The 27,759-nt window shown below is 28.2% G+C and overlaps 2 protein-coding genes across 2 annotated transcripts in view; both read right to left on the reverse strand.

Annotated features, from left to right (window-relative positions):
- The window catches only part of LOC107444857 (lysosomal alpha-glucosidase), a 42,936-nt gene extending 39,200 nt beyond the window's left edge, over nucleotides 1–3,736 (reverse strand). The window contains exon 1 of the mRNA XM_021145003.4: nucleotides 2,959–3,736. Within this exon, the coding sequence (XP_021000662.3) occupies nucleotides 2,959–3,459 (501 nt within the window). The 5' untranslated portion in view covers nucleotides 3,460–3,736. The remainder of the gene's footprint in view (nucleotides 1–2,958) is intronic.
- Nucleotides 3,737–26,541: 22,805 nt separating this feature from the next.
- LOC122268271 (uncharacterized) overlaps nucleotides 26,542–27,759 on the reverse strand; it is a 56,430-nt gene continuing 55,212 nt past the window's right edge. Inside the window, exon 6 of the mRNA XM_071183025.2 lies at nucleotides 26,542–26,924. Within this exon, the coding sequence (XP_071039126.2) occupies nucleotides 26,602–26,924 (323 nt within the window). The 3' untranslated portion in view covers nucleotides 26,542–26,601. The remainder of the gene's footprint in view (nucleotides 26,925–27,759) is intronic.

Raw genomic sequence — 27,759 nt, forward strand, 5'->3', positions numbered from 1 at the left:
AAATATACGAACTCTTTCAAAATAACAAATTTTATGCATGTTTGTGTGAATAGTGTCAGAAAAAACCTCGAAAGCTATAAGAAGAAAAAGTGAAGATATTTAAGAATACAAAACGACAAAACTATTGCAACTGCACTAAGCCCATACGAGATAGTTTTTTATTTTCTTTGTTATCTACAAAATATGCTATATTTCCAACAGAGCAAAAGTACTTTCTAGTAGGAAGGAATACACATTTTTTCTCTTATGTATATACATTTCTTTCTCTTACCATTTTATTTATTAATGCCACTGTATTATTTGATTCTAAAGCCGAAACGAAGTCTTTTTTTTCAAAGTGAAATATATATTTGAATGCATAAAACCATAACTTTTTTTGTTAAATTTTTGAGTAACCTTTATTGTTAAATCGACTATCGTAATCATTTTGAAAAGTGTATTTCGTATAAAATTTATGAAACCTAAACAAAAAATATTCAAAAGATGGTTTTACCAGTTTTAGAATGTTTTTACATTTAAGACTTTCAACAGTAAACATTTTAAGCAAATTTTTTATTGAATTCTTGCATTAAATTTATTTATAATTCTCCAAGTTGTTTTCCTTAGATGTTGCTGTGATTAAATAATTGGGAAAAAATATTTTTAGTTTTGATCTCTCTCTCTCCGTATGCCTGTGAAGACAGAGGGGTGCGATTGTTCTTGTTTTTCTAGTGGCGCCATTTATGCACCAGAATTCGACTTCTGCCACACCCATACATCACACCCGTTTATAGGGCGGACCCATTCATACATCTATTCATTCATCCATAGATCGTAATTTTGACCTGAATCAGAGAATGATCAATCTCCAATCCAGTACCCCCAGAGGTATTGATTTGTTAGATATTGATTTGTTATGTTATCTATTTGTTTAGTTTTGATGACAAGACTTTATAACAAAATACTTGCAAAGCGATCGAAATCTCTCCCTGTAATAGTCCTGGAATTGTTACTTTAATATGTTCAACAAAGACGCTCTCGACTAATCATAAAGTAGAAAGCATTGAAATTGTTAATGTTGAGAAAAATCATTTATTGATAGTTTTCACTTAATACGGTTAAACAACCTAGATTTTTATCCACGCCAACTAGGCCAATAACCAATGAGAATCGATCACACGTTTTCCGAAAGTTTTAAACTGAGCTATGTGATAAAGGTTACAAATTTATATTTTTGTTTTCTATCATCAAACATCTAAAATCATAAGCGTTCCATCACCGAAATGTCAAATAATCTTAAATTAATAAATGTGTGGTGAACATCTTATGAAGCAACTTTATTTGCAGCTGAATTCCTACATTAGTCGAGAGGACTAATCAGTCAATCGATGACACCATAATATTTTCTTCAACGTATGAAAAACTTTCAGTGTCCTGCACTCCTCAATTGGTGACACTGGGCAATTAGATTATAAAGCTGCCATATAGGCATCGATGGCAGCAGAGCAGAGCTTCTTTACACAAGAAAGTCTAGTACTTCCCATTTCTCACGATGGATGGCACCACTAGATAAACTGATTAAGCCTCATTTCACGGTTCATTTGAACACCTCCAATGTCCACTACCCAACGAAAAGTTTAATATAACCTAACTCCAATATCCAGTTAAATTTAATTTTTACGGTTTTTAACCGTGATATTTTTTAATATGAGTACAATGCACAAAAAATGGATGATTTTGATCCAGTGATCGGATCTTCTATAACTGCGATTCAGGGAAAGTTTAAAGGGAAAATTTCAAATATGCTAACTAATTAATGCAGATGATATTTTAAGTACCGAAATCAGAAACCAAAACATACTTCCTCTAAATAAACATATCTTCTCTTAGACGGATAAGGATTTCTAACCTTCAAAAAATGTGGAAAACCGCAATCGACAATTCGGAAAGGAAAGCGATCATAAGTTTATGTTAGTTACAATTTTTGCGTATTTTCATATACTTTGAGAATCTTTTAAGCGAAATGAAAGCTTTCTGCACAAAATTATAAAATTTATTTATCAAAAGATAGTTCCATGCAAAAACAATTTTTTTTTTATTATTTTTATTATTCATTACTATTTAATTTAATAATAGTCGAAAAATTTTGATTTGTATAAGGTATACGAATTTTTACATCATTTTAAAAAATATAATTTTATGAAGGCAAAATTCACAATTTGAAAAATTTGGGTTGATTAGTTTCTGGAAAATAAATTTTAAGTATTTAACTTTCTAAAATTTCAATCTTTCACGAATTTTTTTAACGATTTTATTCGATTATTAAACTTGGCCATTTAAACTTAATTTTCTTAAATTTATGTACAATTTTGTAAAGCTTGCAAATCAAAAAATTTTCGACTCATATTAAATAAAATAGCAATAAATAATTATTGAAAATAATTTTTTGCATGGAATTATCTTTGTAAAGACAAATATTATAATTGTGCGCCATGAGCTTTCGTTCTCTAGATATGGCAAAATACGCAAAAAGTAAAATTAACATTAAGAGGTCATAATTTTGAATCTCTCTCCTGGCCAAACAAATTGGAACCATGTTTCCCAGATTGTGACTAATCCCCTTTCTGTTTTGAAGGCAAGAAATCCAAATTCGTCAAAAAAGGCAGATTTTTTCAGACAGAACACGTTTTTGTGTCTGATTCCGTAACTTAAAATATCATATGCACGATTTAAATAATAAATTTGAGGTTTTTTCTCTAATCCATTAAAACTGGGTCCTATTACGTGAAGATCTGATCTCTAAGTCAAAACTTATCCACGGTATTCTGTTTTTAATTTTTTTTTTTTTTTTTTTTTTTGCGCACTGTTTATAAAAAAAATCTTCTAAATAACTAACAAACTAAATTATTTAAGTCACAAAATGTATTAACATTAAATATGAAAAAAATGGAAGGTATACAAGTAACACTAAGAATTTACCTTTATTCTTAAGCTATTATCATCAATATAGCTGATATCCAAAGATACTTTTTGTACAGTATCAGTAAAACCAGACGAAATATTTTTTCTAGTCAACAGCCCTTTAATGGAAGAATCGTCATTTTTTAAGAGTTTAAAGCTGTAACCCTTGTAGTCACTGGAAAAGTAGCAAGATGGAACACCTATATATGAAGATTGTTTGAGATCGAAATCTGTTACACCTAGATCAGAAGCCGCTTTGTAACAACAACCACGATTTAAACATTCTTTTTCCGATATAGGTCTATCTGGATGGCAATCGAACTTTTCTGCATCTGGAACAGCAGAACAACTGTCCGGTGTTATTCCACCCTTCTTACCAGAAAAAGATCTTCCATTGATGAGCCAAAATAGAAAAGTTCCAACTAGAACACCGCATACTATAACACCACAAACGTAAGCGATCCTGCGCTTGCGTGCTGCAGTAAGACGTTCACCGGAAGTGTAAGTAAAACTGTCCATATTTAAAAGAATATTTTGCTAATGATTTTCAGATTTTTCGTGCAACACGAAAAAAAGAAAAACAAACTCCCCTTCAATACATGTACCTTGCAGCTGTTTCACAGAAAGTGTCAGTTACAATTCTGATCTTTATCGCGATAAATAAAACAGATATATCAAAATAAATATTGTTTCTCATTACGATTGAGAAAATTCTCGTTCGTAATGAATACAAAACGTGCAGTCCTGAAATGATAAATAAAATAATTATCATTCCGCCGTTATCAACCGTTCTTTTGTGCTTGGAATGATATCTATAAAATGGATTTGAGACGGTTTCAAGGTTGAAATAGTTATTTTTTACTTATTTGTGGTATAGCTTGGAACAAAAAATTTCACACAAATTTTTTTAATATTTAGTATTAAAATATCATTTAATTTTATTTAACCACTTAATTGCAAAAATGCTTCTGATATATAATCATATTCATTTTTTTTCTTTGATATTTTTTAGTATTTTTAGTTTCCTTTTTTAATATTTAATTAAAATAATTTCGAGTTTTCATAAAACAAATATTTATCAACGATATTGACGCAAGTTCACAAATTCTCTATATAAACTGTATTACAAAGTAAAATGGTGCTACAGTAGAAATTGGGCAAAAATGTAGTTGTTGATTAAAATAAAGGATTTACTTATTATCGCGATTAAGAAATCATCATGAAATTAATTGCTATTTTAGTCGTGATTTTAAGTAAACAACAATAAAAATAATAATCACAAAGCAGTTAATTATGTGATCTATAATTATGAATAAAATGTTTATTTTCATAAAAGTAATAGCTTGCAGAAGCATTAGAGTATGATCATAAATTCCCAATATTCCCAGTGTCGGAAAATTTTAAAAAAAAGATAAATAATGCTAGAAACCAAAATTGGGTAAAGATATAATTAATTACAAGCAATGAACTATATAAAAAGTCATTATAGATTTGATTGCAATTGCTGTCGTCATTACAACTAAACGGTAGCAAAAATAAAAAATGACCGTTAATTATTATGTGATCTATGATTATAAGGTAAATTTTTATTTTCATGAAACTTATAATTTACGGAAACATTAGAGTATTATCATAAATTCCTAATAAGCATAATTTTAAAAAAATTAATTATGCTAGGAACCAAAATTGGGTAAATAGATAATTAATTACAAACAATAGCCTGAAAACGTCATAAAAAGTCATTGTTGGTTGCAATCGTAGTCGTAATTAAAGTTGCAATCAGGAATAAAAAAAACGAATTATAATTGCTTTAAATCGTACGTAATTACAAGTAATGAAGGAATATTGCAATTTTTTAAAATTTTTATACGATGAAAGTAAGCACAACATGTAAACTATTTTCTGCATTCTAAATATTTTGAATTTTAATTAATTGTTTTTTATAATTTCTCTTGTTACTCCAATTTTAAGTCTAATACTGATACCTTACTTTAATCAATTATTTTTTAGAAATGGGAATGAAAATGTATCATATTAATTACAAGTACACTTGTTACTTGTCACTGCATTGTCAATTTAATACAACCTCATCTGTTTATGTATCAGTATTACATAAAACATAATTTCTTACCTAAAAGAAATTATGTTTATGTTAATACTCATATTTCTTACCTGTAAGAAATATGAGTATTTTAAATAGCACAAGCAATAAATATACTTGTAATCATTGACGTATTATATAATTATATGATTACTTGTAATAACGATCAAAATAGACCGACCAGGTGGCCGAGTGGTTAGCGTGCCTGACTGCGGAGCCGATGGTTGCGGGTTGGAATCCCGCTCAGGGCATGGATGTTTCTCTCTCTCTCTCTCTCTCTCTCTCTCTCTCTCTCTCTCTCTCTCTCTCTCTCTCTCTGTTCAATGTCCTTTCTTCTGTGTGATTGTGTGAATGTAACCCGTCCTTTAAACGAGTTTGTGGTTGTATGACGTGGGCGACGCTGCTCCACCGCCGTGGCTTAGTCATAGGTGCTCACTGGGTAACGAGAAGAGAGTAGCAGTTCTGGCATTTCTGAGGCCAATGGGAAATAGACCCAAGTGCCCGCCATTAACCAAAAAAAAAGAAGAAAAAATGATTAAAATAGCAATAGTAAAATATGATTACTTGTAATCTCTATTACAAGCAAATAATACACTACATATTATTATCTGTAGTGAATTACAGTTGATAACAATTTTTTACTTGATGCTCAACACTGCTAGAAACTATGTCTGTTACAAATGCAAAGCACAGAAAATAACTGGGGGGAAAATAAGGAATGCTCACAGAAATATCAGAAGATCGTGAAACCCATATTTTATCAGAAATGGATGAATTCTTAGTTTAAGAACTTCAGGCGTATACATTTCTGAAATATTTGTATTAAGATTCTTTAATCAAAAGAGGAATAACCATTTAAATTTTCTTGCCTTTAGTTTCTTACACTTTAATGATTCTTCTAATAATTTAAATATTATTTTCAGTAAAAGAGTTGAGTTTTGAAATGAATTTTTTTTTTGCTGCTTGTTATCATTATGAGAAAGTATATCTTCTTAGTGATGCGCAATCTATTATGAAAAACAAAGCTAGTTATCTAACTTTTTTGGTGTTTATTTAGAAAAACAACAAAAGAAGAATTACTGCTTCTTTGTTTTCGCGGAATTGCAATCGATCAGTGTTTTGTTTCTTTCATGACAAGAAATGATAAAAAAGAAAGGATAAAAATAAAAGTTATGATAAGGTCAAAAAAGACTCACATCGTTTAATGAACAACATCATTTCAGCTTTTGTTGCTTGTAAACAATGGCCTTTTTCCCCTGAGAAATTCTAGTGTATGACACAACTTTAATAAAAACAATGTTAGATTAGGATATAAATATTTTTTTTTCGATCTTGGTAAATGCTTTTTCTGACAATTTAATTACATTACGAAGATCCGCGGCATAAATAATGTGGAATTCAAAATGGAAAAGGTATTTTAAATTGATGACGAAAAATAAAACTTTCGCTCAATATAATAAATGAAGGAAGTTTAGTTAAGAAGTCTTTCCGTGGGCGGTTTTTTAGAGAAAAGTTTGCTCGTAGGAAATTTTTTAATTGCTTGAAATAAATAACAAATCATTATAAATATAAACATCAAATTTGGTATCTATATTTTCTTATAATTATTCCCTAAATAATATCTAGGATATAGATGAATTGTTCAATTTTATTAAAAACTATGGTTTGATATTTTTGGTTGCCATTTTCTTAGTAATCGTCACCCGTTTCCGACTAGCGATTGTTAATCTAAAACTTTATCGTTCAATCAAAATAAAAATTAACTATATTACGTATTGCTTGATAGCAGAGTTGGCCAAAAATGTAATCGATTAAAATTTTTGATTACAGTAATCAATTACTTGTAATCATGATTACAATTTTCAAAAATTTTGATTACAGCTGTAATCATGATTACAATATTGATTACAGTAATCAATTACTTGTAATCGTGATTACAAAGTTTGATTACAGCTGTAATCATGATTACATAGTCGATTACAGTAATCAATTACTTGTAGTCATGATTACAACTTTCAAAAAATTTTGATTACAGCTGTAATCATGATTACAATTTTGATTATAGTAATCAATTACTTGTAATCATGATTCCAAGTAATTGCGATTACAAGTAATCACAACAAAAACGATTACGGGCAATTATGATTACAAGTAATCAAATGTTATGACTATATGTAATCATGATTACATGTAATTTGATTACATGTAATTTGATTACATGTAATTATGATTACATGTAATCTAAATACACGATTACAAGACTATTGTATTCTTACAAATGATTATATTTTACAGTAGATAGTAGAATGTATTTTATAATGATACATTTTGCACGTATTAACATGTATTGCATTTTGTACGCATTTGTATTCGTACAAATGAATGTAACTAAAATGTATGTACATATGATTTTATCTAGTGCATATGTTCAGACATTTAGTTTCACACACATGTACATACACTTATATTGGTATGAAATATATATATGAAATAGGTATGAAATATATGTACGCATGTATATAGATAATGATTACGTATGTATGTGCAAACAATGTAGACATGTACATTTATGCACAATGAATATATGCATTTTATGCAAATATTTGTGTATGTAGAATGTATATCTATGTTCATGTACGCATGTATATAGAAGTACTTGTGTTTGTACGAACATACATACATTGTCTGTACAATGTATGTCCCATGCATGCTTGTGCAATTTATTTATGAACAGTATAATATATGTATGCATGTACAATATAGGTATATCTGAAGGATGTACAACATATGTATGCATGCATGTACATGATATGCATGTCCAGTGTATTTATGTACATATACATAATATGTTCATGCTCAATGTATGTATCCAAATATGCATAATACATTTGTGTACGATTGTACGCACATTGGGCGCATTTATATTTCACATATATTTATACATACATTCGACATGCATAACGTACGTACATACACACATTTAAGATGCATATATTGTACAGATGTATATGCATATAGCGTACACATCTGTACAATATATGCATCTCAATAATATAATGTACATATGATGAAATTAATATATAATGTTCATATAATGTACATATGTGTGTATATATACAGTACATATGTGCATAAATATATTGGGCATAATTCTTTCGTACAAATTTTACATGTGTACATGCATGCTATCCCTATTTATGCATATGGTTCAATGTATATATGTCCAATGAATGTATCCACACATGTACAATACACGTATGTTCCATGTATGCATATCCATATGTACTATATATGCACTTACAATACATGAATGTATGTACATACATTGTACATGCGTATACATTACACGTATACATATGTACATTACATTTATGTCTAAATATGTGTACAATGCAATAAATAAAATGCATGCAAGTTAACTTTTAATGACTCAAGCAAGTTAAATAACAAAATCAAACGATATTTAAATTTAGTTTTCAGCTTTAATTGTTCTATATCATTTTGAAATTCTCTGAATAAAAAATTATTTTCAGTTATTTTCCTGAAATGTTTGACAATACAGATTTTTTTTTTTTACAACATAATGCATGATTCATAGAAATTTTTTAAATGGTAAGAAAAACGGTAAATTTTATGTGTGGAATTAATATTTAAAAATTCAAAATAAAATTATCGTTTGCTTTCTAAAAAATATGAGGTCGAGTTTCATATGCCTTAGAATAAATTTTAAAACAAATTTTAATAACTTTACTCATATAAATGTTTTTAATGTATGCACAACGTATGTGTATATTGTAATTACATATATTTAAATGTACGCATGTATTTGCACATTACTTGTAATTATGTACATGTATACGTTGTATGTACATGCGTACATTGTGCATATAACTATTTTTTGAACATCCATGCATTACAGGCTCATAAGTATTAACAAAGTATGTAGTTATACAAGTACATACGTAAGTTGTACATAAGTACATACTTTGCGTGCACGTATATCGATGTACATATAAATATGCATGTATACATGTACGCATTTTATTTATGCAACTATGTGCATAAATTGCACCTTTAAATAACATTCTTACATATTGTACGTAAATACGTACAATTTTATGCACATACGTACATTGTATATACGTGCTATTATCGTAAATTTATACAATATATGTACTTAAGTACATAAAAGCATGCAAACGCATAACATTATTTTCATATACGCTCATACATACATTGTCTATGTATACAAAGATACAAAACATTGCCTTTTTGTACAAACTAACATACATGCGTACATGTATCATAAATGCATAATTATATGTACTAAGCATATGCGCATTGCATTAAGTATATTACAATATAATTATGAATATTGTACGTACAAACAACGTTTGTGCATACATTGTATGTATAGGAATCGCAAATTGTACGTTCATGCGTGCGTACATTCTATGTACATAAAAATATGTAAACACATGAATACTTACATAAAAAATTTGACTATAGTATACAATCATAATAACTTGTAATCGTATAGTTTGATTACAAGTAATCACAATGGCATGTAATCAAATTACATGTAATCATGATTACATGTAATCATATATTTTGATTGCTTGTAATCATAATTACTCGCAATCGTTTTTGTTGTGATTACTTGTAATCGCAATTACTTGGAATCTTGATTACAAGTAATTGATTACTGTAATCAAAATTGTAATCGTGATTACAGCTGTAATCAAAACTTTTTGAAAGTTGTAATCACGATTACAAGTAATTGATTACTTGTAATCGTGATTACAAGTAATTGATTACTGTAATCAAAATTGTAATCATGATTACAGCTGTAATCAAAATTTTTTGAAAGTTGTAATCACGATTACAAGTAATTTATTACTTGTAATCGTGATTACAAGTAATTGATCACATATCTGTAATTATCTGTAATCAATTACAGTTGTAATCGATTACTGTAATCAACGGCCAATTCTGCTTGATAGGACGCTCTAGGCCAATTCATGATTGTTAAAATTTAGCGCTACATTACTTGTCCCTTTCAAGAAACCGTGAAAAAAACCTCTACTTTCAATATCTATACTAAAACTGTACAATATTGATATAGTTTTAATAGGTTCCAAATATACTAAGATAATGCATTGTACCTATATTACTATATTTGGTGCCTATCAAAACTGCACCAATTTCCTAAATATCACTTGTGCCTATAAGTTAGTTAAGCATTATTGGCATCAATAACAGTATGGCGATTTTCCAGGTTTGTCCTAAACGAATTAGTACTATTTATTTCTTAATTTTGCTTTTTAGCAAATACCTATTTGTTTCATTTCAATTAGTTCCTATTACCAAAATTAAACGAGTATCATTGGCGTCAAAGATGGTATTGCGATACTTTAACTTTACTTCTAAACAAATAAGTTCCATTTCTTCATTAATTTTGCTCTTTAAAACGTATCTTATTTTTTTTGTTCAATTTTTCCAGCTTCTCTTAAATGAATTGGCATTTTTAATTTTTATTTTTAGTACATATATTATTATTTCTTATTTCAGAACATTAATTTTTTATTATAGAACCTTATACCAAATTTAATTAAGCATTATTGACACAAATAATAGTACAGCGATTTTTTATGCTTCCTCTAAGTAACTTAGTACCATTTCTTCATAAATTTTATTTTTTAGTACATAACTTATTTTATTTATTTAAATTCCTCCGATTTAAAATTATTAAGTTTCATATAAACACCTTTTTAAAGCATAATTATAAATGAAATCAACTCGTGGTTTCAGGAAAATTTAGAAATGCTAATTAGATTTGTTGACGTAGTTCGCCTGTACTATCACTTATGTACTATCACCAATGATCAACGTTGATACGTTGATCATTGGTTTTATCTGATATAACGAAACTGAAAATATTAAATATTAAAATAGGAGTAATAAATTCTTCTTTTTAATGAAAGATATAACCTAGCATCACTGATGTAATCTTTGAAATATTTGATTGAAAAGCACGGAATCATTTACAGTTTAATTTAAAACAATGACTAGTTGTGAAATGAATGAGAAAATTCCATTTTTCGATCCTCTATACCGAATTATTTAGTTGACATTTTCCCACGATTTTTGAGATAGGGAATGAAATTGCCCCAGGTCAAATTTCCAAACGCTTGTGCAACTGTTCCGAAGTTTGAAAGTGACACACAGACTCACACGAATTCTTCATATAATTATTATAGATATTTTAATTCAGATTAGATATTATAATTATGAAATACATTAGCCTAATTATGAAATACAAGTCCTCAAAAAATTTTCTAAATTACGTGATTAAAAGCTTTCTCATTAAATTAAAAGTTAGATACAAAGCACGTAATTAAAACGTGTAGATTTTATCCATTGAATAAAACATTTTTATAGCTGATCCATACAATTGATATTAGAAATTAGATTAAAACGTGCAATCCCAACTTTACTCTAGCTCCAGAGATTTTTACACTTAAAGCGTGCTCCAATAAAATATCTTCCACTCGTGAAATAATTTAAAGGGAGATAAAATAAATAATCAACATAAATGTTAAAATCGAATTTTACATCTATATTTTTAAACAGGTACTCACAAAATTATACTTAACATATAGATGAATTATTCAACTTTATTATGAATCTTTAAATTCCAATTTAAAATTATAATTCTAGAATGAGTCTGTTGAAGATTGTCTAACACAACAAGAGTTTCTGTGCGTTTTGAAAACTTAGGATAGACATTTAATAAATAGTTATTTAAATATACTGTCAACGAAAAAAAAAATAATAAAAAATTTTAAATTAAAAATCATCTCATTGCCATAAAAGCTCTTGGTAAAATGTTTATAAGTAATTTTTCTCAACGCGTAAAATACTTTAATCATTGTCTATTTCAGTTAATTGTAGAAATATGATTAAAATATCAAATCAAAACTTTTATCTTACTTTATTGTATATTTTTGAGTGCGTTGAGCTAAAATATCGTTCAAATTGACTAAATTCGTGATACGACGTTAAAAAAAATCACGACACTACGTTAAATAAAAATTGCATACACAGGTACTTCTTAAACTTTACTACATGATATTATGGTTGAACTTACAGAAAAATTGTTCATAAATCTAAAATATCGTTCAAATGCACTAAATTTATGATGCTACGTTGAAAGATATCATAATACTTTTAAAACTTCATTCCTTGATAATATGATTAATCTAGTAAAAAAGATGGTTTAATTTAACACCTCATTGAAGTTGTATCAAATTGCCTAACATGGTACTTCAATGTATCAATACTATGGTTGTTGAACCAGGTTTTGTGAGAATGTCGTTATTCTGCTGCTCTCCACTCCGATTGGAGCTTAGGACCTATTTTTACTCTACATGTTACTCTATTTGTGGTTTGATGTTTTGCTGCCTTTCATGTCTTCCCAATTGCTATTATTTTATTTGTAACAGTCCCTTGTCTTTTTGTGTTTGCCTTGCGGGTTCTAATCTTAAGCGTGTTTTTTCTTTAAACTTCTCATGCTTACGGAGAACACAACAAATGCATTTCCATTCATGTTGCTTAATTTCAAATCCCAATTGGTTACTGATTAGCGTTTCTAAGAATTTCATATTTTAGACCATTTGATTCATAAGATTTTCCTGATACTGTTGTTCATTAATAGATAAAGTTTTTTCAAATTATTTTTATCATTGTGCCATTTGTTTTCGTTCCGTAGATGAAGATGAAAATTGGTATTAAGTATTCTAATTTTAGTCGATTTTTATTTTTCCAGAATTTATTATTACAAAGCTGCTTTTGGCTTTGCTTAATTTATTCATTGTATTCTTGTCACTTCTTCTTTTGTTATTAATAATACCTCCGAGAAATGTGAAAGAATTTATCTCCTCTTCTAGGGTTTCATTCAGAGAGTGATAATAACTTTCGGAGTTTTCATACTTCTATCAAAGTTAAGAGTTAACAAAACAAACGAAATTTTCCTTCAACGTTAAAATAATATGCTTCACGGACATGAATTTATTCGGAATAATAAAAGTAGTAAAAAGTATTAAGAAATATATATACTAAAATATTATAAAATATACAGTGACAGAAATTTACGTTATTGTGGTTTTCATGTTCGTTAAAACAGAATATCATACAAATTTATTGCAAACTGAAAATTTAAAATTGCAAGTAAGATTAAATTCACCCAAATTCTGCATTGAAATTTTAATTAAATTTCATAAATTTAATTTTAAACAAATAAATTTATTTCAGTATTAAAATATAGTTACTTATCGTTGTCTTATCGATTCAGTGCTAAATATTTCCGAAAGTTAGGAGGATGTGTTTTACGAAGTCTGGTGCTGTAAGATTATACAGGATGTTCTCTGATGATGAGGCAAGTAAAAAAAAAGCTAGTATACCCTGGCAGTTGAGAATCTGTTCTGACATGATTTGGGTTTGATGATTACGTGTGCATATGGGTTAGTATCTGGTGTTCTTGTCTGTGGCTAAATATCCGTATACTTTTTAATAATATAGTTACTATAACAAGAATATCTTCCAATGACATGCTTTAACAATGTAATTATTAAATTCAAAATATATATAATAAAATTTGAATTAATTCTAATAAATCTAATTTTAAAATATTATTTTTATTAAATTGTAACCTTTATTATTTTTATTGAATTATTTAAACATAGTTACTCAAATATTTGAAGTGTATAAAAGATAAGAATATTCATCAATGCCATGCTTTAACAATGTAGTTATTTAATTCAAAACTAATATTTAATTCAAAATTAATATTTAATTTTTAATTAAATTGTTCAAATTTAATTTTAAATCAAATAAATTTATTATTTAGTTAAATAAATTATTAATTGAATATATTATTATAATACTTTTAAAAACAAAAGTTATATAATGAGTGAAGCAATAAAAAAAGAAAAAAAGGAAAAGCAACAAACAAAAATTTTTCGTTCAGATCTATTGCAATAATATTCTCTTAAACTCCACGATCTGCCTTCAGAGGCTACAAATTTTTCAAAAATTTGTACAGTATTCAAAAATAATTCTTTCTTCTCTTCTATCAAAAATGTTGTCTCCACTTTCTTCATTTTTCGAAAAAAATTATATTTTAGTTTCGTTTATTCCTTGAAAATATATTTTGTTTATGAGTTTGCGTTTGGATATCTGTTTGCTGTATCATTTTGAAGAGGAAAATATTTTTAAAAAACCGCAATAACTCTTTTTATGCATGGCTAAATATATATAAAAATTACTTTTAATTATAAAAGAACCTTTTTATTCATTAGGCAACAGATATGTTGCTGAAAATTGTTACAAATATTTTTCATCTTTGCTTTTACTATCTCGTTCTTGAAATTTATTTTTAGAATGAGACATTTTTAATCAATTAGTATTTTTAATCAAGTTTTCTAGATATTTTACAGAAAAAGCTGTAATAGATTATTTTATGAGTACCCAAGTGAAATTCATAAATGGAATAATAAAACGAAAAACTACTTATGTTTTTTAATTAATAAAATGAATTTACATAAATGAATTTATATTTAATATTTATTTAATGAAAAGATAATATTTTATTTTTTTCCAATCTCCAGTTTTATTAATGTTCTCCTTTGATAAGTAATGAAATATTTTTCAAGTTCGTAATTAATTTAAACTTTTTGCCATATCTTGCCTCATAAGTTGGATATCCATGTTGTTTTATTTCTTCTATTTATTTATATATGTATCTATCATTTATGTATAGAAGTAATTTATTGATATCTGACTATGAATTTTTGTCAACCAACTAATCAATTTCAACAATGTTTTTCCTTTAATTGATTTTCGACTAATTATGTATTACAAATAAGATGGCTGTAACTATTTAAATTTGTATGTCCAAACTTTGTAAAACATAGGGGATCGCTTATATATATATCATTATCTAGTTTTCAGTAGTTTTTAAAAGTTTGTCATCTTTATGACATTGAATGATATCAATCACAGAATATAGAATTTGGATACGAAACCATTCATTTATTTTAATATACCCATTATTCTTGTTTTCAGTTTTATAAGAAAAAATTAATTGATTAGGTGTTGAACGATATCATTCACAGAATGTTTAATTCGTATACAAAACCATTTGTTTATTTCAATATACTCATTGCTTTCTCTTTTTTTCTTTTTTCCGTTTCATACGTAAAAAAAAACAATGCAATAACCACTCACTTGAATTTATTCAAACAACTTAGCATGCAGAATAAAATTTCAGCTTAGTAATTTCTTTTTAATTAAGACTGAATTAATTGTCTTGAAAGCAATCTTTCTCAAGCAAATTAGTCAGACTTAAGAAATGATCCCTGTCAGTTTATTTTGTGATGGTTCATAATGTCTTTTAAATTTGCTTTAACCTTAATATAATAAGACTATGTCAAATTAAATAAATATAAGCATGCTTACATGGTACTATGGTTCAACTTAAATGAAAACTATTTAGGACTTCATTAAGGCGATGTAGCTTTGCTCAAGCTACTGATATTATGGTTCAATTTTCAAAAGATTTTTTTATCGGGTGCAATTTTTAATATTATATACATTTTTAGTAAAACATTCAACATTTTAAAAATTCGAAAATGTGCGTTTAGCATTTAAAAATGTATGATGTAACAATTATTTTTATTGCATTAGACGCAAATTATCTAAGTATTAAAAAAAATTAAAAGATCTATTGGAATAACTAATGTTATATCTTAAAAATCTTATTATAACTATGCAATTTATCAAAATATACTATATATATTTAAGAATTTTTCACGATTGTTTGGTTGATATAGAAAGATAATCTGTAATAACAATTCACCCCTCAATCAAGAGATTTAATGAACCATTCAGATAAGCTCTTTCGTTCACCTGAAAATATAGTGTTACAAAGAAAAGTTTATCTTGAGGATTATACTCCTTTTAGAAGCTTTAATGGATGCATCATAAAACAAATGGAGTAAATATAATAAGGAACAGTGGATGTTGACAAAAAAAGCAACCAAGTTTTTTTTTTCTTTTTTTTTTGCAAAAATTTCTAAGGGTTATAAAAGCTGTAAAAAAGCCCACTAATTTACCTTAAGACTTAAGGTATCTATTATCGATTCGGATAAAAATTCTAGATAGTTTGTTTCCAGCAAGTAGTTATTTTTTAGTTTTGTCACTGAAGTGCAAAGATAAAGACGTGGTTAGAATTTTTGGGAGCGTTTTGAATTAAAGTGACGTTTAAATTTGCTGGTAACCCAATATGGTGCAAAGTCGAACCATATTTACTGCACTTCGTTAAATTGATTGCATGAAACTAGAAGAGTTGATTCTCATAATATTAAATTAAAAATAGTTTAGCTTAAACTCATCATAAAGGCTAAATCAAATTCGTATCGTGTACCTTGTGCAATTCAAAGTAATAAAATTTTTTTAGAGAGTGTACGAGCTAATACTGATAATACACGAGAAGAGCATATTTATGCTACAGACACTTATTTTATAATGTTATATTTTATGGCCGTCGTTGAATTGTTGCCAATCCAATTTTGAGTTTACGACTACAAATGTTTAACTCCGTAACCTTGTAATTTTGATACCAATCCAGAGGACAAGGGAACTCTGGGATCAATAATTGGGAGAAATTTTGCTTTCAAGGAGGACTTTCGGATGGAATAAATCCGCATTTGAATTACACGGAGAAGAAAACCGCGAAGATCTCCCATGGTTAGCTTCACGGTAAGGGAATTGAAACCCATGATCTGTCTGCCACTGAGATCACTGAGGATAGTTTACGTCAGCTCTCTGGTCGGTGCGAGCAGCGAGCAGAATTCGTATCAACAAGTCACCGCTCGGATTCGAACCTGTGTCAATTCATTGGGAGGTGAATGCTCTATCCTCTTAGTCACTGCACTTCTGCTGAAAACACTCGATCATAGATGCGATATTGTTCATAAAATCCATACATTTCAATTAAAAATGTTCAAAAGCACATGAATTAAAGCATTCCTGAAACAGCCCATTTTTTGACATTAGGGCATGGAGGTAAAGTGATGGAAGCAATCTGATCGGCAATGCGACCGAACGTCTTTATTTTCTAGAAACCCTGATACAAATCGAGCTGAAGCTGGCAAGCAGCCACTGTGAACCAAACCCTCCTTCAGAAATACTGTTGAGCTCTTTAACCACTGAGTCTCTGAGTCATTTAAAGAATAATATTAAAATGATATCAATAATAAAAGAAAATACATGAATAATTTTGAACATATTAGTTAAATCACCACTTATTAAGTAGTATCTCACGCTCCCTGATTATAATAAAAGCATTATTTGGACATCATTAAAAAATCTATGCTTATTTGTATAATTATAATGAAAAATGCATGTATTTTTGATCTTTCCCAACCCCTTTGAATACAGTGTTAAGTGTAATATTATTGTAATAAATTATTAATCTAGATTATTGTAATAATTTTATATCTGTTTGCAATGACATTGACTTAGAAATGATACTTATAAAAATCCAATCATGAAGAGCTTTTTAAAGGTTTTAAGTGTTAGTTTTGAAATTAACTGTAATTTTGTAATCTAGAATGTTTAACCTAATATTTAATAATAATGGTTGTAAAACACTAGATTTTGACAATGTTCCAAATTTGGTCGTAATAAACTGAATAAGAATTGTTGATTATAATTAGGTTCTGAAAAATAAAAATAAGTAGAGATAAAGGATTTCTTTTTTCTTGCAGAAATATATAATAAAGATGTTACGCAATAAGGGCTATATAAATAAAACTATCATTACCTTACTTACCTTTGATACTTACCATTAATTATCAAATCACTACTGTTTGAAAGTTTTTTCTAAGCTTTTCTAAAAAGTTAGACTAATGTAATAAAAATATGTAATGAAATTATGTAAATAAAAATATCAGTAAAAGTATATTTGAAATAAGAAACATGTAAATAATAAAACTATATAAATAAAAATTTATTGAAATATAGACTCTATAATAATTGGAATCAATGAAAACTTTTCGAAACATGGCCTAAATCCATGCAAAAATCTTACCAAATGCTAAAATGGAAACGAAAAAGGAAGGAAAAACGAAAAAGGAAGCATGCTTGAAAAATTTATGAATTCTTACTTTTGTCATAGCATTAAATAATTTTAAAAAATTAGTACAGTAATTTGGTCATAACTATAAATGAAATTTTAATATGCGTTTTAACATTATACTCTGAATTATTCTTTAAAACCTGAAGTTACGTAAAGTCTAATAGTTTTCTGTGATATGCATAAATAGAGAAATCAAATGTTTGGTTGCTTTACACTATTTTCTTTTTAGCAGGTGTTTATTGTTAAAGCAATTCACCTTGAAATGAAATATAATCAACCATGAAGGTTTGACATTAAATTCTGGTCCTACTTTTATTTGAGGCATCAATTTCTACTCGAAAGATTTATCGTTTCTGATACTGTAATCTATGATACACTGTAATCTATGTTAACGTTATAAATATGTTTTAATTTATTTGTAAATTTCAAATGAAATGGATTTTTATTATTTTTAAGAAAGCAGACTGGCTTTTAATTAAATTTTATAACGTTATAAATATGTTTTAATTTATTTGTAAATTTTAAATGAAATGGATTTTTATTATTTTTAAGAACGCAGACTTGTTTTTAACTAAATTTTATAACGTTATAAATATGTTTTAATTTATTTGTAAATTTTAAATGAAATGGATTTTTATTATTTTTAAGAACGCAGACTGGTTTTTAACTACCAATTTATTATTTCAGTTTTGAATTTAACCTAATATTGTTTTTTAATATATTAAACTTCATTTAAAACAAAATTATTATAATTTTGAAGCCTTATTGGATAAGTACATAAGTTCTGAGAAAAGTTGGTTCAATTTGAACTATATTATTGACATTTTGAGCAATAGTACCGAGATCGTTTTCTGCAACAATCATAAGTTGTTAAATTAAACCATGTTTTTTTCAAGAAGAGCCACACTAATTTTTAATTAATTTTGGCATTATCAAAAATAAATTTATGCCCAAGACTCAAATGATGTGCGGCAATTGCCGATTTTTGTGATTTTTCATCTTTTTTCTCTCTAGGTTACTGTTTTTTTTTTCTAGCTTTGCTTATTACCTTTATTTTTCCATTCTTCGTTGGAATTTACACTTTTTATATTTCAAATCATTCGTCTTTTTTATATTTCAATGTTTCGTCTCATTCCGGTCTGGCAAGTCTTGAGAATAGGCACCTGTTTTTGTGCACTTGAAGCATGACCTATTTATATATTTTCTAAGCAAATGAAGTTTTTAATCAAGTAATACAAAGATTACAGTTCATCGTAGAAGCGACTTTTAGAACGGTGTACTGATCAAAAAAAGCTGAAAAATAAAAATATTATTTAAAAATTAAGCATGACATATCAAGAACACAGCGTTCAATAAAATTCCACGCTAAAATACTAAAATAAACTTTTTATCTGATTCGAAAGATTCTATAAATTAATTTAATTTAAAAACTTACATGCAGATAAAAATACTAAGTCTTTAAAGTTGCAAATTCAGAAAAACTTCGCAAAAACTCCATAAAATTTGAGGAATGAAAATTTTGAAATATCAGCGATTAAGCTGTCTAGGGATATGTAACATTACAAACTAGATCTTTTTTGAGAATAGCGCAAAAATCTTTTCCTGATCTTAGCATTTTAAACAATCTCAAACGAAGCTGATTAATTTATTTCTTGTGATACTTAATTTTAATTTATGATCAATAACAAATAAAGTGAATACTACTTTAAAATTTCCATATCAAACAATTTTTACAACGAAAACTTCACTTGATTAATATGTTTGCAAATTTTATTTACAATAGCAATAAATTTTAATTTTAACCTAACTCATAAACTAATCCTACTGACTGTATATACATTCTTATCGGTTCAGAGAACATCGCCAAACTGAAAACTCTTCCAACAGGCATCTTCAAGCTGCAGAAGCTCAAACCAGTCATCTAGGGCCTCTTCAAATTTATGGCGCCAAACATCAATTTTCAAACCCAGAGGAATGCTATAATTGCAAAGAGAATAGAACTGGTGAATAATTGCTTTTTGGCGAGGTAAATGATAGCACACGGGGATGAAAAATTCGCACAGGGGGTTAATCTAATTGTTGGAGTGAGCATTTCAGATTCTACGTTAGATATGTAGCGACTATAAATTTGATTTACTTCCGTAATATTCCAGTATCATAAATAATGTTCCTATTGTTCTGAAGGGCTATAAAAGGGCTATTAAATCTGATCCTTTTTTCCAAAATAGCTTAACCCCAAGGTGGTATTTAAAATGAAATTGTTTTATAATATTTAAAGACTTTCAGAAAAACTATCTGAATCATAAACTGATATGTTTTTTTTCCTTACAAAATTATAGATAAATTACTTTTTTTTTAAAAAAATAGGATCGTTACACTGTTTAAGGCATAACAAAATTAAATTACAAAAATGAAAAGTCAAGGAAAATATGAATTTAATGAAGTTATTATTATTTCATAAAGAATTAAATAATGAATTTAAGTATAAGTGTCAACATTCCAAAATAAAATCAGTAAAAAAAAATTTTTATGTTATAATAAGTATAGAAGACTGACATTTATTATTTTTTTTTAAATTCTCTAGACAAAAGTTTCATATGAAAGCTTTTTAATTTATTTCTTATTTATTCTTAATTTCTTCACAGAAATTTTAAAAATCTACGGTATCACACAAAAAGAGCTTTTATGCATATTCTATTTCATTTAATGAGATAAAAACAATAATATTTATAATGTGATGATGATTTCAAAAATGGCGATATAGTTTTACCACTTTTCCAAAATTAAATTCTCATCATTTTATAATTAGTTTTTAAAATGTCAATTGTTAGTTCATTTTTATTAAAAAAAAAAACATTTAAGATGCCTTCTTAAGTTTAGAAATAATCCGTTAAGATAGCGTAAAATTAGAAAAGTAATTCGTTACTAAATTTTTATAAATATATTATTGCAAACTTAGATTGGTATATTAAAAAAAAGTAATTTACATAATGTGACTTTTAGTGCTAATGTAATTTTGTTTACTTAATTATGAAAAAAAGTCGTATTTTTTTAAACAGAAAAAAAAAAGAATTGAGTTCCAGGGTTGCTTTTCACATTTCTGACCTAATAATGAAAAAAAGAAATACCGTCATTCGGGGCTACTTTGTGCAGGATTTCGCAGTTTTTGAACTTTGACATGTAAAAAAACTATGTAAATTCAACTTTAGCAAAATTTATCGATATTATAATCATAAGGACTCAGACGTGTGAATTTGATCAATATTGGCATTATTTGTATGTAATATTTACGAATAATAAGTCAAAACATACCTTGCACAAAGTAGCCCCTAAATGGGGCTACTTTGTGCAGCGATAGGAATTCAGTTTAATAATCATGTTTTTAGTAAAATATTGATATAAAATTGTTAAAAAAGTTAATTGTTGACATTTTTAATAACAAAAACATCAAGATATGTAAAGAAATTAGTTTGAGAGTAATTTTCAGTGTTAAAAAACCATTTTCTATAAAGAATTTTTTCTTAAAAAGAATGTTTATTTCAAAACATTTGAGTTTAAACAAAACGAAACCATATACATTTTTGAACATTGAAATAGTGAAATTTCAAAAATACTAATTATTACATATTCATTGACATTTATAATATTGATAGATTTGAACATAACATGCTTGAATGAACACGACAGAACTTGCTCTTCAGTTTCTGCCAAAATCACCTGATGTCCTATAAAATATATTTTTGTGTGTTAAATCGTTTGATTAATTCATTAGAAGAAAAATAATAGTTTGCAAGCACGTTTCACGTGTTTCTTGTGAATTTTATTAGAGATAGTATTTCTGTGGATTTTGTACTTCCGAGAAGCTTCTGCAATCGACATACCACCAGCAACTGCTTGCAAACATTGTTGCAGCTTTTCTAAAGTGTAATCAAGGTAATTTCTCGTTCGAGGTATTTTTTTTATAACGTCTGACAATTTTTCTGTCGAAAAAAAAAACGAATGAAACTTTGCACAAAGTAGCCCCACAGTGCATTTTTTTTCATTTTCCGTTTATTTGTTATTAATTATAAATTTTTTTTAACGCTAACATGATATAATTGTTTATTAATGTATAAATAAAAAATTTTGCACTTACGACAATTGTTTTATCAACGTCCTTGCATTTCACAGCTAAAGTTTCCACGCACATTTTTCGACATCCGACGTTCTCGGAAAATTTTTGACATCAGATGAACGAAACACACTCTGAGATTGTTTTAAAATTCGAAAAAATGTTTGCAGTAATAGAAGAGACTTCTATCTTCAAATTCCACACATTTTTAACGTGAAATAAACATAATACTGAATAGCAGCACTTGAAAAATGCCAAAGTCGAGCTTGCACAAAGTAGCCCCCGCTGCACAAAGTAGCCCCGAATGACAGTATTTATGACCGAAATTAGTTTCATAAATTTTCAAAATATTCCCCATGAAGATCAATACACTTGAATGCGTTTGAATCAATTTTTAAATTATTTTTTTTTTATTCCGAATGAGGTAACTCAAAACATGTGTTTTGATTTCCCTCAACTTTTTTCTTAGTGGTCGAATATCACTGACTATGTAACTTATTTTTGATGTGCGGGAATAAAAAAAGTCATTGCGTGCTAAATCAAAGCTGTACGGGGGATAAATCATTAATTCTTTGTTTTGGCCGGACAAAATTTCCTTTGTTTGAACCGATGTGTCTGAGTTTGCATCGTCATCATGAAGACTGATCCACCTCTTTTTTCGGTTGCTTCCGAATTTCACGGATGACTTATGGCAAACATATACTCTTGAGCCGCGATGGCTCGGAGGATAAATCGTTCGCCATCCACTGAGGATAACCAGGTCCCCATCGGTGTCTAGTTGATATGAATTTTGCTCCCGGCTCGCACCGACCACATTGCTGATGTATAATATCCTCAAAGGTTAATGGATCTTGGGTTATAACCCCATTGCCACCGGAATTGCAAACCGTGGAAGGTTTTCGAGGTTTTTCCTCCACATGTAAAGCAAATGATGGTTAGTTCCATCAAATAGTCCCCCAGGAACGCTATTTTGTCCAAATGCATGATTCACTAGTTCTCTTGTCTTGTGGGTTGGATTCAAAAAAGCTCTGTAGTTTTCCCCGAGGCATTTTGGAAATGATTTTGGTAAAATAAAATAACATGTAATATAACATATAATATGAAATAAAGTAATAAACAGCAATAATTCTGGTAACAATAAAATATGTATAACATGCAATAAAACCTGGTAAATTTATCATGATACTTCAGAGCATGATATAAAAACCATTTATTCGATTAAATTTATTTTTCAGTTCTCTATTTTTTACTAAATGTGTGGCAATAAGAATTATAATCTTAAAAACCGAAATTTTCGGTGAACCGTTTACATATGAGCAGAAAAATTTCTACTTAGATGGTTTAAATACCATGTATTTTAGTTTTATTAATTAGAACAATGAATTTTTTACCGAAAATGTACTTAAGCTACCTGGCATAGAAGATTATGATACCATTTTTTGCATTTGAGAGGAAAAATTCCTACTTAGATGGTTTAAATACCATTTATTTTTCTTTTATTAATTAGAACAAAGAATTTTTTTTTACCAAAAATGTACTTAAACAACCTGGCATAGAAGATTAGGATGCCTTTTTTATTTTTCAACCTACGGAGAGCTACGGCTATTTTATTTTAGACCCTTATGGCTACATAAGAATATAAGAAAAATAATAGCTAAAATAGCCATGCTATTGATGCACCAGCTGGTGAATATGTGTTAGATTATTCCTTTTATTACCTCCTTCAAATAAAATGAAAATGGCAAATTTATTCTATTACTATCATCCCGAAAATAAATAGGGCATTTAGTGAGCAGTTATTGAAGTGTAGAATGTTATAGATACAAAAATCTAAATGTATTGTTACTAACATTCAAATCCTGGTAAATCGTGGAGATCAAATGCAATTTTGTTCAGATAACTCACATTACTCCGGTTTTTAAGAAATTGCAAACTAAATCTTTTATTTCAACCATTTCTCACTTGTTTCAAAATTGAAATAAAATATCTAATTTTTCCTGCTTAGTTTAGATCAAATATAATAATTAAATGAATATTTTAATCTTTTTAAAATGTGCATTCTCTTGCATTTCTTTTCCATGGAATCATTTTTCATTCATAAATGATTCCATTTTTTATTAGATTTACGTTATTGCATTATTTTTTCAATAGAATAAAAGAATTACTTATCACTAAAATTAAAATAAAAAGAACTTCGACAGAAAAATTTCATGACCATTTGAATAGTTAAAAAACTAAAAATCTATTTTTATTAATATTAAAATCCTTTTTTTACGGTAAAACAATATTTTATATGCTTTATTTTTCCTAAAACTTATAAAATAATTTCTAATTCATGAAAATATCAATTGAGTACTTGTAATTTGAGAAGAAATGAAGTGATTATGCTTTACCACGTGATTTAAATTAGATTTAATTGGACACCTGTAAGCAACGTCACGATTTTGTCGAACATGATTGAGTGCTGAATAGATAAATTCTACGATTTACCTACGATGACATCACTTGCAGTCATCCAATTAAGAATTATACAAAAAGTTAGATTTCTTAAAAATAAAAATAAAAATACAACATGTTTCTGAATTCCTCGTTCAAACGTTAAAGGGAGGTAGAGGCGCAGCAAATAATGATAAATGTACAACAACTCATGACCGGGAAATGTCATCTTAAGTCGCTTAGGCGCACCTCTATCTTGTAAACTGGCTGCTCATGCGCATTTGAATAACTACTTTTATGTACCTAAATTATCCTAAATTTTATTTGTGATAGTTATTATCAAAAATTGTATTCAAACAGGTCCAGAATTGGCTCTTTTACCAAATGTAAGGAATTGGTATTAGTCGGAAAGGTAGTCACCAAATCATTAGGTTACGTTAAAACAGCTATTTCTCTGGATATTAGAATGTAAATTTCGACAATAACTGTAATAATATGTAAGTTGTATGTAAATACTAGCCGACTTCGTCGGCCAGCGTGGTCATCTTACAAATTATCTTTTACAACATTTAAACTTAAATAAAAACTAAGCCGAATGCATAGCACAACCATATATAAACATTCTAATTCTTCAACCCCTCCTCCAATCCTTACAACTTAATTAGATTTAAACCATCTATTACAGAACCATATTTTTTGACCGTCCAGCTATTGTCCACTGTTTTTCATACGCGGAAGTGCTTTGATTTCAATTTTATATATTTTCGAAATATGTCCGCGATATCATCATTTATCGTTTCATCCTCCTTTATGTATTGATGATTAGTAATAATTTCAAATTTTTCCTGAAACCATTAAATAACATAAACCAACGTCTGAATTCCGGACATCCTAATTATACTTAGCTAACTTAACTAATAAAACTAGAATAAATTATCTCCTCAATTATTTCTTTTTCCGTACAAATCATTTCTAATATTTCTTTCAAAAAAAGATGAGTAGAACGTTTTTTTTCCCCCGAAATCTCGTTTTTTTCTCGACTGCTTAGAAAATTTTTTAAAAAAAAGCTGTGAAAATGTGTACACACGAGCCTAAAAATGAAGTATCGGTGATAATGAATGGGGAATCAAGAGTAAACACTTTCGAAATTATTTTTATTGATTGCATTTCCACTAATGATTAGCTTGTGACACGTGGCCTAAATTACTGTGGAAAGCAACGTTATAGAGAGATAAAGATTTTGAGGGCGACGAATGATTGTAAAACTTGCTCTTTAATTTGCTCAAATATCGAAAATGTTTGATCCCTAGGCAGATGTTGTTAATTCATCTGCAGCAAATAAAAATCTTAAAAACGACACACAATTATGAAATAAAGAAAAATATTCTTTGATTTCTCATATTTTAAGAAAATAAAGGAATAAAGTAGTTTTATAGTTTCATAGACATGTAAGTAAAATTGCTTTTTTATACAAAATTTCTTATTTAGTAGACTGTTCTTTTTCATGCAGAAGCAATCAAGACCGTTTTACGGTGGGTAACATCCTTTAAATGTCCATATTTATCATTTTTAATAAATATCGTTCGAAATGAAATTTACTGAATTTTATTTTGCAACAGTTCAGCTTAGAAATAATAAACAAATAAATAAAAGTTAGACAAAATTTCTGTTCATCTCTTCTGATATTAGAAATAAAAACAAAAAATGTGTATACATTTTGCAAAGTTGGATGTTCAAAGATTCAATTTAAAACATTGGAATGATATTTTATTTTTCATGTATTAGTCACATTATTACAATCATGTAGAAAAATCACAACAATGAAATTTCCAGATGAATACACAAAAATGAATATAAAACAATTATCTGAAGCATATTATAAAAGAAAAGACAAGTTTTCTTGGCACTATTTTTGGGACAATTGACATCAGATTCTTTTAAATGTACAATCGAGTAAGTGACATTGTTTTTAAAGGAACACGTTGCTTTTTTGGCTACATTGTTGACATAAAGTGACGCTTCGACGTTAAGAACATGAACCCGAAACGTTTCTCTCAACCACCTACGCATCCAGTCACCCATCCAAAGAAGCTCACAGCTGCAACTCCAGGGATTGTCTTCTAAAAGCACACCGCCTAAAAATTACATATAACATAATTACTGTTTATCGAAGAAACATACAATCTATAATAAAAAATTAACCGAAATGTGGCATGTATTTCTGATCGGCTCGACATACATGTGGTGTGCAAAATTAAAAAGCAAAGCTCTTCCCGCAATAGCTCGTTGTCGATCTGAGGATTCATGGTGGTCAAAGCTCCTTAATGCCGTGACCAGCGGCATGATAGTGACAATGTGGTCAGCATTGCTTCCAAACCGTCTTTACTTCGCAGACACGTTGGTGCCCATTGATCTGAAGAATTTAATCCCAATTCTTCATAATGATAACTCATTTCTTTACCACTGAGCCATCGCGACTTAGGGTCGTGTACAGACTCAAAATATGCAGGGTGATTCTAATATCACTGTGCAAACTTGGAGAGAAAGGTCGGGCACATTATAAGTACTAAGAATACATGGCTGGAAAAGGCGTCTTACGCCGTTGGAAATGTTTTTCTTTCATGAACTTTTCCTACTTGTGCCTCTGAACAGATACCTTTATTTATATAAATTATCTTAATTTTGAGTTCATTTTATGATTTCTATTAATTATTGCATTCAAATATTCTCAGAAATAACTTTTTCATGGTAATTTGATAATTCGGTGAACTTATTAAAAGTGCCTGCTTATAATTGGAAAGTGCCCCTAGCGGCGTGCGATAACATTAAAGGCCATGGATTTCTATGCAACTCTCAAACCTTAAAATTTTCCCTACTTCCCCTGCAAGTTTCACTCTATAAAGACGAATACTGTACTGCAGGTTAAATATCGATTAATAATATATTGAAAAAGAAAATGAGGCAAAATTA

The sequence above is a fragment of the Parasteatoda tepidariorum genome, chromosome 3 (genome assembly GCF_982258835.1).
Source record: "Parasteatoda tepidariorum strain Cologne lab strain chromosome 3, Ptep-v5.0, whole genome shotgun sequence".
Lineage (NCBI taxonomy): Eukaryota > Metazoa > Arthropoda > Arachnida > Araneae > Theridiidae > Parasteatoda > Parasteatoda tepidariorum.